At 43.3% G+C, this 12567-nt stretch overlaps 1 protein-coding gene across 16 annotated transcripts in view; it reads right to left on the bottom strand.

The window, feature by feature from the left end:
• ubr5 (ubiquitin protein ligase E3 component n-recognin 5) overlaps positions 1-12567 on the bottom strand; it is a 139863-nt gene that overhangs the window by 76501 nt on the left and 50795 nt on the right. For all 16 annotated transcript variants that reach the window (XM_078397767.1, XM_078397768.1, XM_078397771.1 and 13 more), the window contains 2 exons: positions 6205-6316; positions 1060-1214 (listed from right to left, as the gene is read on the bottom strand). In XM_078397767.1, coding sequence (XP_078253893.1) covers positions 1060-1214; positions 6205-6316 — 267 coding nt within the window. The remainder of the gene's footprint in view (positions 1-1059; positions 1215-6204; positions 6317-12567) is intronic.

Below are 12567 nucleotides of genomic sequence, written 5' to 3'. Positions count from 1 at the left end.
AAATCATCCTCTACAATAATCCTCAACACAAGTGCTCCACAAGGATGTGTTCTCAGCCCCCTTCTTTACTCCTTGTACACCCACGACTGTGCAGCCATTTACAAATCTAATTCAATTCACAAATTTACGGAGTACAGAAAGGAGATTGAGAACTTCATGTCCTGATGTCGAGACAACAACCTTTCTCTCAATGTCAGCAAGGCAAAGGAGATGGTGATCGACTTCAGGAAGCAAAGCGGTACACATATCCCAGTTCGCATTGACGGCGCTGATAGAGATGGTTGAGAACTTCAAATCCCTCAGAGTAAATATCACCAACAACTTCTCCTGGACCACTCAAATTGAAGTAACAGCCAAGAAAGCACATCAATGCCTTTACTTCCTTAGAAGGCTTAGGCAGTTCGGCATGTCTCCAACAACTTCTACAGATGTGTCATAGAAAGCATTTTATCAGGATGCATCACAGCCAGGATCCATCCGACCGCAAGAAATTGCAGCGTATAGGGGACGCAGCCCAGACCATCACACAAAGCAACCTCCCTTCCATTTACTCCATTTATACCTCACGCTACCTCGGCAAGGCTACCAGCATAATCAAGGACGAGTCGCACTCTAGCCGCTCCCTCTTCTCCCCTCTTCCATTGGGTAAAAGGTGCAGAAGTGTGAAAACACACACCTCCAAATTCCCAGCTGTTATCAAGCATCTGAATCATGCTACTGGAGAGCAGTCCTAAACTACTATCAACCTCATTGGTGACCCTCAGACTACCTTTGATTGGACTTTACTGGCTTTATCTTGCATTAAACGTTATTCCCACATCATGTATCGGTACACTATGAATGGCTTGATTGTAATCATGTATTGTCTTTCCGCTGACTAGTTAGCACGCACCAAAAACTTTTCACTGTACCTCGGCAAACTTGACAATAAACTAAACTGAACTGAAAATCCACGGACAAAATTTGGCTCCACTGATTCTAATAACACCCATCAACCTCAATAGTAATATTGATACTGGATTATAATCCAAAGAGATAGCCAATTATAACATTACTTACCTGCCCAGCTGTGTAAATCGCTGCATTGCGTTCATTCTGTCCAAGGAAAGCAACACTGCTTGTTGGAAAGTTGTGCTCCTGTTCAGCTTTTCCTGTAGCGAGGTCAAAGGTACAGTAGCGTACCCAGCTCCCTGTCTTCAGCACAGTATGAACTCCTGGTGGTCATAGCAGTTTAATTAATTAAAAAATAACAACAATTACATATAATTAGATCAGTATATAACTGCATAAATATAATGAGATCAATTTATAACCTCAGACTAGTTCAATAAACCTTGCATTCATTTTGATCATTTTTAAAGTTTCAGTGTCCGAGCAGAAAATTTTCAAATAACCCAAAAGTTATTACTCGGAATTGGATAAAATATACAATTGCTTCAAGCAGGGTTTCACTTTAAAAGAATTGGAACATGCTATTTTAGTTTTGGAGAGGAAGAACTGCAAAAATCATTTCAATTCTCGTAATTCTGGTTGGAAAACAAATGCATCCTTTTGAGTAAAGGCAAGGCAGAGTTCAAGAATGATGGCACTTCTGGAGGTCCAAGGGCTAAGCATTCTCGCCAGCTGATCTGCTGCGTGTATACAGACCTGCGTTCATCCGTATTTTCCAGTTTTGCTTCGTAGAGGTAAGAAAATACTGCTTTAAAAATATTAATCTGGTGTACTCATGGTTAATTTGAACTCCAGTAGACACAAAATGCTGGAGTAACTTACCGGGCGGGGCAGGCAGCATCTCTGGAGAGTAGGAATAGCTGACGTTTCAGGTCGAGACCCTACAGGAAGGGTCTCAACATGAAACGTCAGCCATTCTTCTACGGTGTAAACCAACATCTACAGCTCCTTCTTACACTTTAAAAAATCCCCATGCCGGGGACCACTCTCGTGGCAGCGCTGGCTGTGAGGATTGAGCTTGTCGGGTGCCGCTCCGTCAGGTTACAGGTGTTGTAATCGGAAACACGCAACGGGGGCATGATCGAGGGAGCAAGACCCAGACAACCGGCTACAGGGAGCCAGCGTTGGCGACCACAGCCTCTGTTGGCATTGCCATTCCCGGGAGTGGAGTAGGGGTCAAGAGGAGCGAGGTTTGTGTGGAATGAAGGTGAGTTTGTGCAGAGCCCGAGTCTCCTCCGGACGGCGGCACAAATGACATTGCCTGGGGTGGGAGGGAGCTCTGTAACCCGCAATGAAGCACCAAGTGTGGGGATGTTTTAACAAGAAGGAGCTGTAGACGCTGGTTTACACCAAGAAAGAATAGCTGATATTTCAGGTCGAGACCCTTCCTGTAGGGTCTCGACCTGAAACGTCAGCCATTCCTTCTCTCCAGAGATGCTGCCCGTTCCGGTATGTTACTCCAGCATTTTGTGTCTACCGGAGTACAAATTAACCATAAATACACCGAATTACTATTTTTAAAGGAGTATTTTCTTACCTCTATGAAGCAAAACTGGAAAATAAGGATGAAATGCAAGTCTGCATACAGGCAGCAGATCAGCCGGCGAGAATGCTTAGCCCTTGCGACCAATGTCGAAATACCAAACTCGCTTATTACGGCAGGACAAGAATCAATGCAGACCTGAATCATTGATCTTCCTGGTTCATGATATTCAGAAACTCTGGCTTGTGCACATGAAAAAATGGACAAAAGAGCACACAAACAGTCTTTATGATATTAGGATCAAAATAATTCATTCAAATATTGATCAAATATGTTTTCTATGATCTTTATAGGTCAGTCCTTCAATGGTGATCCTGCCAACCATTTTTCAACGTTTGAAACTAGATTAGTTTTATCTCTGTAATGTTAACTGATTCATCCATATTCAGCTCTTAAAATATCCTCCTGTTATTTCTGTTACAAAGGACAATCATTCCACCTCAGAAATCAATTGTGATTCTGTTTCACTCCCTCCATCATAAGTGCATTCTTCCTAAATTGGATAGATCATACAGTGTAGGAAAAAAACCCAAAAAACGCAGATGCTGGTTTAAATCGAAGGTAGACACAAAATGCTGGAGTAACTCAGCGGGTCAGGCATCATCTCTGGAGAGAAGGAATGGGTGATATTTCGGGTCAAGACCCGTCTTCAGACTGATGTCAGGGGAGGGGGCAGAACAAAGATAGGATGTAGTCGGAGACAGGAAGACTAGTGGGAGAAGTAAGAAGGGAGAGGGGATAGAGAGGGAAAGCAGGGACTACCTGAAGTTAGAGAAGTCAATGTTCATACCGTGAGGGTGTAAACTGCCCAAGCGAAATATGAGGTGCTGTTCCTCCAATTTGCACTGGGCCTCACTCTGACAATGGAAGAGGCCCAAGACAGAAAGGTCAGATTGGGAATAGGAGGGGGAGTTGAGGTTGGTTGAGACAGACTGAGCGGAGGCATTCAGCGAAACGATCGTCGAGCCTGCGCTTGGTCTCGCCGATGTAGAGAAGTTGACATCTGGAACAGCGGATACAATAGATGAGGTTGGAGGAGGTGCGGGTGAACCTCTGCCTCATCTGGAAAGACTGTTTGGATCCTTGGATGGAGTCAAGGGGGAGGTAAAGGGACAGGTGTTGCATTTCCTGCGGTTGCAGGGGAAAGTACCTGGGGTGGGGGTGGTTTGGGTGGGAAGGGACGAGTGGACCAGGGAGTTTCGGAGGGAACGTTGTCTGCGGAAAGCAGAAAGGGGTGAAGATGGGAAGATGTGGCCAGTAGTCGGATCCCATTGGAGGTGGCAGAAATGTTGGAGGATAATTTGTTGTGATCATTCAGTATTCTGTGTGGTCTTACTAAGACCAAATTTTAGTAAGATACCGCTACTTTTTAATTCATTTTTTTTCCCCCAAAAAGTCAGCAAACTGGTTATCATCCCAATTGCTCTATGCAATTGCTCTAACTTTAAATGATTTACCAAAAATGATACAGCCTTCCTCTGAACAACCCTTTAATCACCATTTAAAAAACTCTCCCAAACAGGACAATTTCACATTTTTCTAGTTATTTCACATACCATGTCTTCACCCATTCCCTAAAACATTTTATTCACCCTTAAGCCACAGTATGTTTCTTTTTTTTTTCCTAATCAGATGTGCAGCACTTTGGTCAACGTGGGTTGTTTTTAAATGTGCTATACAAATAAAATTGACTTGACTTGGCTTAAAACCACACTACATTCTTCTGACTTTCACTGCCAACATCTTCATATCAGCAATATATATTAAATATATTCTCTTCCAGCTTTTCTTCCCCCTTCTACAATCATTGTGAAGGGTTCTGACCTGAAACGTCTCCTATCCATGTTCTCCATAGGTGCTGCCTGACCTGCTGAGTTACTCCAGCACTTTGTGTCATTAATATATTGTACATGGTCACATCATCCAAATCAGTGATATAAATTGTGAACAACTGGAGTCTCAATGGCACAGCACAAGTTACATTCTCCCAAACTGAGTGTCATTTGTCACTAACAGACCTTCACTCCAACTCCAACCCTTTGTTCTCTAAATGTATTTAATAATCTCTTGTGGCACATAGAGTATTGCAAAAGTTCAAAATTACCACATTCAATCATTCCATATTATCAAATCTGCAACCAATATTTTTAGTCATGATTTCCCTTTCATAATAAAATGCTAACCATTCCAATTGTTTGTTCTTTCGATTTGCTCTATTACAATTTTTAAAAGTAAGATTCCAGCTGTGAGACTGCACAGCCAGCGCTACTCCCATCAGACCAGTCAACAGATCAGTTAACAGTAACAGTAAAAAAAACAGTAAATGATGACAATTATCTTTATTTTTATTTATAATGAATGGGTCTTGTTATCATCCACTTTGCTGCTGTAACTGCAAATTTCCACGGTGTGGGACAAATAAAGGAATATATTATTATATTATAATTATTTTTCCTACAATTGATTCACATTTTTCCTTCCCCCTTATTAAATAGTGCAGCTTGGGTTGTTAGCTAATAACAGATACCTCTCTCAAAACCTTGGGATGCAGGTCATCAACCCCTGTTCATTGCTTTCAATACCATTAGTTTCTGCAACTTTCTTTTTCAAAACAATAGCACCAATTTCTTGCTTATTCCTTCCAGAGTTGTGGTCTTCCACTATTTCCAGGTGGTTTTAGGATCTTCTTACATGCTGATTTTTTCACTCTGACAAATCCACAGAACCTTTCACAGCTCGTTTTATAGGTCCTTAGCAAAATATTTTTTGCAGTCTAGACTTTGTCTTTAGTTTTTAGACTTTAGATACAGCGCAGAAACGGGCCCTTCTGCCCAGAGTCCGCGCCGACTAGCAATCATCATGTACACTAACACTATCCTACACACTAAGAATAATTCATAATTTTACCGAAACCAATTAACCTACAAACCTATACATCTTTGAAGTGTGGGATGAAAACCCACATAGTCACAGGGAGAACGTACAAATTCCATACAGTCAGCACCCGTTGTAAGGATCGAACACGGATCTCTGGCTCTGTAAGGCAGCAGCTCTACCACCACGCCACTGTGCAGCCCAGTCTATTTTTCATTTCCTTATCAATGCCATGGCACTCTGAAGTTTTCTCCAGTCCTTAGCCTCTACATTTTGGCAACATTTTAAGTGTTTTCCTCTGGAATAACAAGTTTATCTTCTCTTTTTGGTCACTGAAGGCCACTCTTACTTTGAGATTTTGTGCCTTTGAGGATATTATATTTTGTAAGCTAAGACCATTGCTTGTTTATCATAACTTTTATTGGAATTTTCCAATGAAACAAAGCCAATATACCATATGACTTAAGTATGTTTTGGTTAAGTTACTTCAGATTGAACCAAATCATTTCCAATTGTAATTATTGTAGTTCTTCAAAGGCCTCTTTCCATTTTAAATGCAGCATTGTGCAATGAAAATGTTCTCAAGTTGGATTTTCAGATTTAAAAACCATGTAATACACGAGGAACAAATGTAACCTTCCACATTAGTTACTGCTAATTTGACTTGCATAGTTTGATTAAAGTATTTTATGATTATGGTGTTACCCTTGTTGGATTTGTAAGCAATCAGACCAAAGACCTGACTTGTGGCCACTTGCTAGAATTTAGTTATATTATCACACATTTAAAATAAATCTGCAGTTTTTATTATAAATATGTGATGTACAAGTACCCACCCTTGGAATCCACATTCACTGCAAGGATCTCTGCTTTGTCTGGGATTGTAAGCTTTTTAGGAGTGCGTTGGAAACAGTCTGGAATCTTAGGTGTCCCACCTGTCTTCACCACCTAGAGAGAAGCACCAAAATATAAAACAACCGTCATTTGCAATGAGAGAAACTTGACAGTTACAATTAATTCATTATAAGCCAAGTAATCATTTCATATCTATAATTTACAATCTACTTTCCTGCAGTACACTACAACTGCACATATCAATGTTAAAAAATGATGTAGGAAAATAACTGCAGATGCTGGTACAAATCGAAGGTATCACAAAATGCTGGAGTAACTCAGCAGGTCAGGCAGCATCTCGGGAGAGAAGGAATGGGTGACGTTTCGGGTCGAGACCCTTCTTCAGACTGATCTGAAGAATCAGTCTGAAGAAGGGTCTCGACCCGAAACGTCACCCATTCCTTCTCTCCTGAGATGCTGCCTGACCTGCTGAGTTACTCCAGCATTTGGTGATACCGTAAAAAACTAAGAGAACGATAATGTTTACTAATTAAAATATAAATAAACGAGTCCAAAGAAACTGAACATTGCCAGCATAACGCAACAGGGTGTGCAGATAGGTTATCACGTGTACAAATGTAGTGCAAATGGGTTTCAAGATGGGCAAATGGATAATACTGTACTGAAGATAGATGGAAAAGGAATAATAGAATATTATTCTGACACTTAAAAAACAAAAATAAAATAATAGTTGGAAACTATGTCATGATAAATTAGTTGAAGGGCAACAACATTTAGAGTGACAAATGGGGGATTAAAATGGTGGGATAATGAAGAATGAGTCAAGTATGTGCCCCAGACCAATCACCCTGTGGAAGGCACCTATTCGCCTTCTCCTTCGCAATGTTAAAGGAGGATTGACTAGGTTGGTGCCAAACAGTGAATGGCTGAAGAGAAAACTGAAATCATTACACAAAAAGCTTGTCCAGAGATAACTAGAGCTGATGGATGCTAGCTCAAGATTTTCAGAGTGGATAGGTTAGTTATAAAACGTAGAAACAGGCCCTTCGACCCAACTTGTCCATGCTGCCAAACACATCCTATCTACACTAGTCCTGTCTGCCTGTGTTTGGCCAATGTCTCGCTAAGTCTGTCCTATCCATGTACCTGTCTAAATGTTTATTCAACGTTGCGACAGTACCTGCCTCAACTACCTCCTCCAGCAGCTCGTTCCATACACCCACCACCCTCTGTGTAAAACGTTACCCCCTCAGATTCCTATTTAATCTCTCTCCCCCTCCACCTTTATCCTATGTGCTCTGGTTCTTGATTACCCTACTCTGGGAAAGAGATTGCGAGTCTACCCGATCTATTGCTCTCATGATTTTGTACACCTCTTTAAGATCAACCCTCATCTTCTTGCGCTACAAGGCATGGCCGCGTTACGGTTGAGCTAACTGCCTTACAGCGCCAGAGACCCGGGTTCGATCCTGACTATGGGTGCTTGGCTGTACTGAGTCTCCCCGTGACCTGCGTGGGTTTTCTCCGAGATCGTCGGTTTCCTCCCACACTCCAAAGACAAACTGGTTTGTAAATTAATTGGCTTGGTATGAATGTAAAATTGTCCCTCGTGTGTGTCGGGTAGTGTTAATGCGGGGATCGTTGTCGGTATGGACTCGGAGGGCCGTAGGGCCTGTTTCCATGCTCTATCTTTTAAAAAAAGTCCCAGCTTGCACAACCGTTCCCCACATGCCTAGAACTGAACACAATATACTAAATGTGTAAGAAGGAACTGCAGATGCTGGTTTAAACCGAAGATAGACACAAAAAGCTGGAATAACTCAGCGGGCCAGGCAGCATCCCTGGAGGGAACAAATGGGTGCTGTTTCGGGTCAAGACCCTTCTTCGGGAAAGGGAAACGAGAGATATAGATGGTGATGTGGAGATAAAGACCAATGAATGAAAGATGCAAAAATGTAACAATGATAAAAGAAACAGGCCACTGTAAGCTGTTTGTAGAGTGAAAATGAGAAGTTAGTGCAACATGGGAGGGGGAGGGATAGAGATAGAGGGAATGCCAAGGCAACCTGAAGTGAGAGAAATCGATATTTATACCACTGGGCTGTGAGCTGCCCAAGCGAAATGAGATGCTGTTCCTCCAATTTGTGTTTAGCCTCACTCTGACAATGGAGGAGACCGAGGACAGAAAGGAATGGGAAGGAGAATTAAAGTGTCCAACATCCGGGAGATCAGGAAGGTGTACCGTGAACTGATTGCCTAGTTTGCGTTTGGTCTCACCGATGTATAATTGCCCATATCTTGAACAACGGGTACAGAAGATGAGGTTGGTGGAGATGCAAGTGAACCTCTGCCTAACCTGAAAGGACTGTTGGGATCCCTGGACCGAGTCGAGGGTGGAGGTATAGTGCCAGGGGTTGCATCTTCTGCAGTTGAAAATTGGTGGTAAAGTTGATGAAGTCTACGAGTTCTGCATGGGTGCAGGTGGTAGCACCGATGCAGTCATCAATGTAACGGAGATAGAGTTTGGGGATAGGCCCAGTGTACGCCTGGAACAGGAATTGTTTAACGTACCAAAGAGGCAGGCATAGCTGAGGCCAATGCAGGTGCCCATAGCTACGCCTTGGACTTGGAGGAAGTGGGAGTAGAAAAGGAGAAATTATTGAGGGTGAGGACCAGCTCCGCCAGGCGGAATAGTGTTAGTAGAGGGAAATTGGGTGGTTCTGCAGTCGAGGAAGAAACAGAGGGCTTTAACGCCTTCCTGGTGGAGGATGGAGGTGTAGTGTGACTGAACATCCATAGTAAAGATGAGGGAGTGGGGGCTCGGAAAGCGGAAGTCATTAAAGAGACAAAGGGCATGTGGACCTTGGACATAGGTCGGGAGAGATTGGACCGGGTATAGGATGGAGTCGAGGTATGTGGAATTCATTTCCGTGGGACAGGAGTAGGCAGAAACAATGGGTCTGCCAGGGCAATTGTGTCTGTGGATTTTGGGGCGAAGGTAAAAACAAGTTGAGCAGCGCTGGGAAACGATAAGGTTGGATGCTGTGGGAGGCAGACAGCCAGAAGAGATGAAATCAGTTATGATGTTTGAGATTAAGTCCTGGTGCTCATCTGTGGGATCATGGTCCAAGGACAAGTAGGATGAGGTGTCTGAGAGTTGTCGCCTGGCCTCAGCCCAGTAGAGGTCAGTGCGCCAGACTACCACAGCACCTCCCTTGTCGGCAGGTTTGATTATAATGTCAGGGTTGCTGCAGAGTGAGCGGAGGGCTGTATATTCAGAGGGGGTGAGGTTGGAGTAAATAAGGGGAATAGAAAAGTTGAGACGGTTGATGTCACACCAGCAGTTAGAAATAAAGAGGTCTAGAGGCCGTTCTGGGGAGTCCAAGAGGAGGGGGACCGGTGGAGATGGGAGGAGTCATCACTGGGTGGTGAGGACTCCTTCCCATAGACAAAGTTATGAAGGCGGAGGCGACGGAAGAAAATCTCTATGTGGTGGTGGATCGTTGAGGTGGGGGCGGAGGGGAACAAAGGTGAGGCCTCTGTTAAGGACAGACCGTTCCGTATCAGAAAGCGGGTCAAGGGGGATAGTGAAGACACGACAAGGGTGGGGGTTGGGGTCAGAGGGCCGGTGAGTGGACAAAAGATAAGGCAAAGATCTGGTTGGGGGATGATGGGTATTCAGAGAGGGGGGGGGGGGCGTGAGGACTATTGTATGGGTGGGGTGTGGTCGGGGTAACCTGGTTAAAAGAGAGGGAAGGGGAAGACCCATCATGGCTGAGGTTCCCTGTAGGAGGGCGGAGCAGTAGGACCCAGCAGAGTCAGGCCATGTGCTGTTGGAGTCTGCATCGTGGAGGTTATGGGTCTGGTGCTCAGCCTGGAATTCGGGTGAGGTGATGGCTCCGGCCCACTGTTGGGTGGTGGAGAGGAGAGGGTCAGCAGAGTCGCTGGTGGAGGCCCGTGGGGGGCTGGAGTAGACTAAATGCAGCCTCACCATCATCTTATGTAACTGTACCATGCCCTCCCAACTTCTAGACTCAAAACTCTGATGAAGGCCAAAGTGCCAATAGCCTTTTTACCTATCTATCTGTACCTACACTCCTAGATCTTTCTGCTCTACAACACTCCTCAGAGCCCTACCATTCACTGTGTAGGTACTGCGAGTGTTAGTCTTCCCTAAATGCAACACCTCACATCTCTCAGTATTAAATTCCATCAATGATTCCTCAGCCCACCTGCCCAACCCATCAAGATCCTGCTGCATTTTTTGACAACCATTTTCACTATCTATAATACCAGCCAGTTTTGTGTCATCTACAAACTTGCTAATCATGCCATGTATGCTCTCATCCAAATCATTGATATAGATAACAAACAGCAATGGGTGAGCACCAAACCCCGAGGCACACCATTAGTCACAGGCCTCCTGTCTGAAAAGCAACCTTCCACCATCACCCTCTGCTTGCTTCCATGAAGCCAATTTTCTATCCATTCAGCATTTTCTTTCTATTCCACTCTCCTTGGATCCCATGGGATCTAACCTTACAGACCAGCCTACCATGTGGAACCTTATCAAATTACTTGCTGAAATCCATATAGTCTACAGTTCTGCGTTCATCAACCTTTTTGGTCACATCAAAAAGCTCAGATTCGTGAGACACTACTTCCCATGTACAAAAACAAACTGACTATCCCCAATCAGCCCTTGTCCCATAAATACACGTATATCTCTGCCATCAGAATAATTTCAAGTAACTTTCCGACTACAGGTGTCGTCCGTAGTTCTCAGCCTTTTCCCTGCAGCCCTTCTTGAATAGAGGCACATTTGCCACCTTCCAGGCGTCCGGCACCTCGCCTGTATTTAATGACGACTCGTAAATCTCAGGGCTCCTGCAATTTCCTCTCTAGCTTTCCAGTGTCCCCAGATAGATCTGATCAGGCCCAGGAATTTTGTCTACCTTCATACACTTCAGGACCTTCAGCACCGTAATACCGACTGCTCCCAAGACACTTCTAGTGACTGCCCCAAGTTCCTCATTCCTTATGTCTTTTTCCACAGTAAAAACAGAGGAGAAATACTAATTGAGGATCTTGCCCATCTTCTGTGGCTCCAAGCAGACACTTTGATTCCTAAGGGGTCCCACTCTCTCTCTCTGGTTACCATTTTTCCCTTTATGTACATAAAATCTCAAGGGATTATCCTTAATGCTATCTGCCAGAGTTATCTCCTGTCCCTTTTTGCCCTTCTGATTTTCTTTTTTAGCTTGCTCCTTTGTTCCCGAAACTCCTCCGAGGATACACTCCACCAGTTGCCGATATCTGTCCCATGCTACTTTTTAACTCTTGACCAAAGCCTCAATTTCCCTCAACATCCATGCTTCCTTATGTTTGCCTGCCTTGCCCTTCACTCTAACAGGGACATGCATGTCCTGAACTCTTGTCAGCACACTTTTAAAAACATCCCACTTTCCTGGCGTTCCTTTTCCTTCAACCTACTCCAATCAACTTGAGCGAGTTCCTGTCTCATACCTTCAAAGTTGGCCCTGCACCCAATTTAGCATCACTCACAAATCCACAAGTGGTCCAATTGTGTAATTTCTGTCTAGTACTTTATATATGCACAAAACAACCATTAGCAAGTGTGGCAATAGTTCAGGGAAAATGTTTGTTTTTTTAGTGGACGAGAAAGTTATAAAATTCTTAACGTATAAAAAGTCCCTATACAAGAGCATGGGTAAACTGCAATGTGTAAACAAGCTTTAATGTGGGTAAACTGCACTATTTCCCCCACTTCATAAGAGAGATGGGTAGCAGGATCACAGAAGCAGATGTAACAAACCATTAGTAGACAAAAGTTAGGCAGGGAAGTTTCCAAATGGCCCATGAAGAGGTCTTGAAGAAATCTTGAAAGGGTTAGAATGTACGCAAACTTTGTGTTTTCAAAGTTGTTTCAGAACATTTTGCCAGAGACTTAACTGGAAATGTGACCACAAAAAGTACAAAAAGATAATGCAATTAGTAAAGCATCTAGCAAAACAACTTATTAGGATCATTTGGTAGATTTTTACAACTGAGACTATGCCTGAAACAGAAAATTGTGTAAAAAAGGAACAATATGATCAAATAGATGTTGGAGGGCAAAAAACACAATATACATGTAAATTGGTTTAGAAGGATACATTGTGATCCACAGCAAAACGCATGTCAAAGCCAATTTTAATAATCCTTTTGCAATACAATAACCTTGGTGTTGTGAATGAATCTGGAAATGCAGATGGAGTTATTGTAGGGTGTATTCACTGCAGCTAATTGGTAAACTAATTATTCTTTTTACAATGTTTTCTTGG

The sequence above is a fragment of the Rhinoraja longicauda genome, chromosome 4 (assembly GCF_053455715.1).
Source record: "Rhinoraja longicauda isolate Sanriku21f chromosome 4, sRhiLon1.1, whole genome shotgun sequence".
In the NCBI taxonomy this organism is placed as follows: Eukaryota; Metazoa; Chordata; class Chondrichthyes; order Rajiformes; family Arhynchobatidae; genus Rhinoraja; species Rhinoraja longicauda.
Note: the sequence above shows the minus strand (reverse complement) of the source record. Positions and strands in the feature narration are given on the sequence as shown.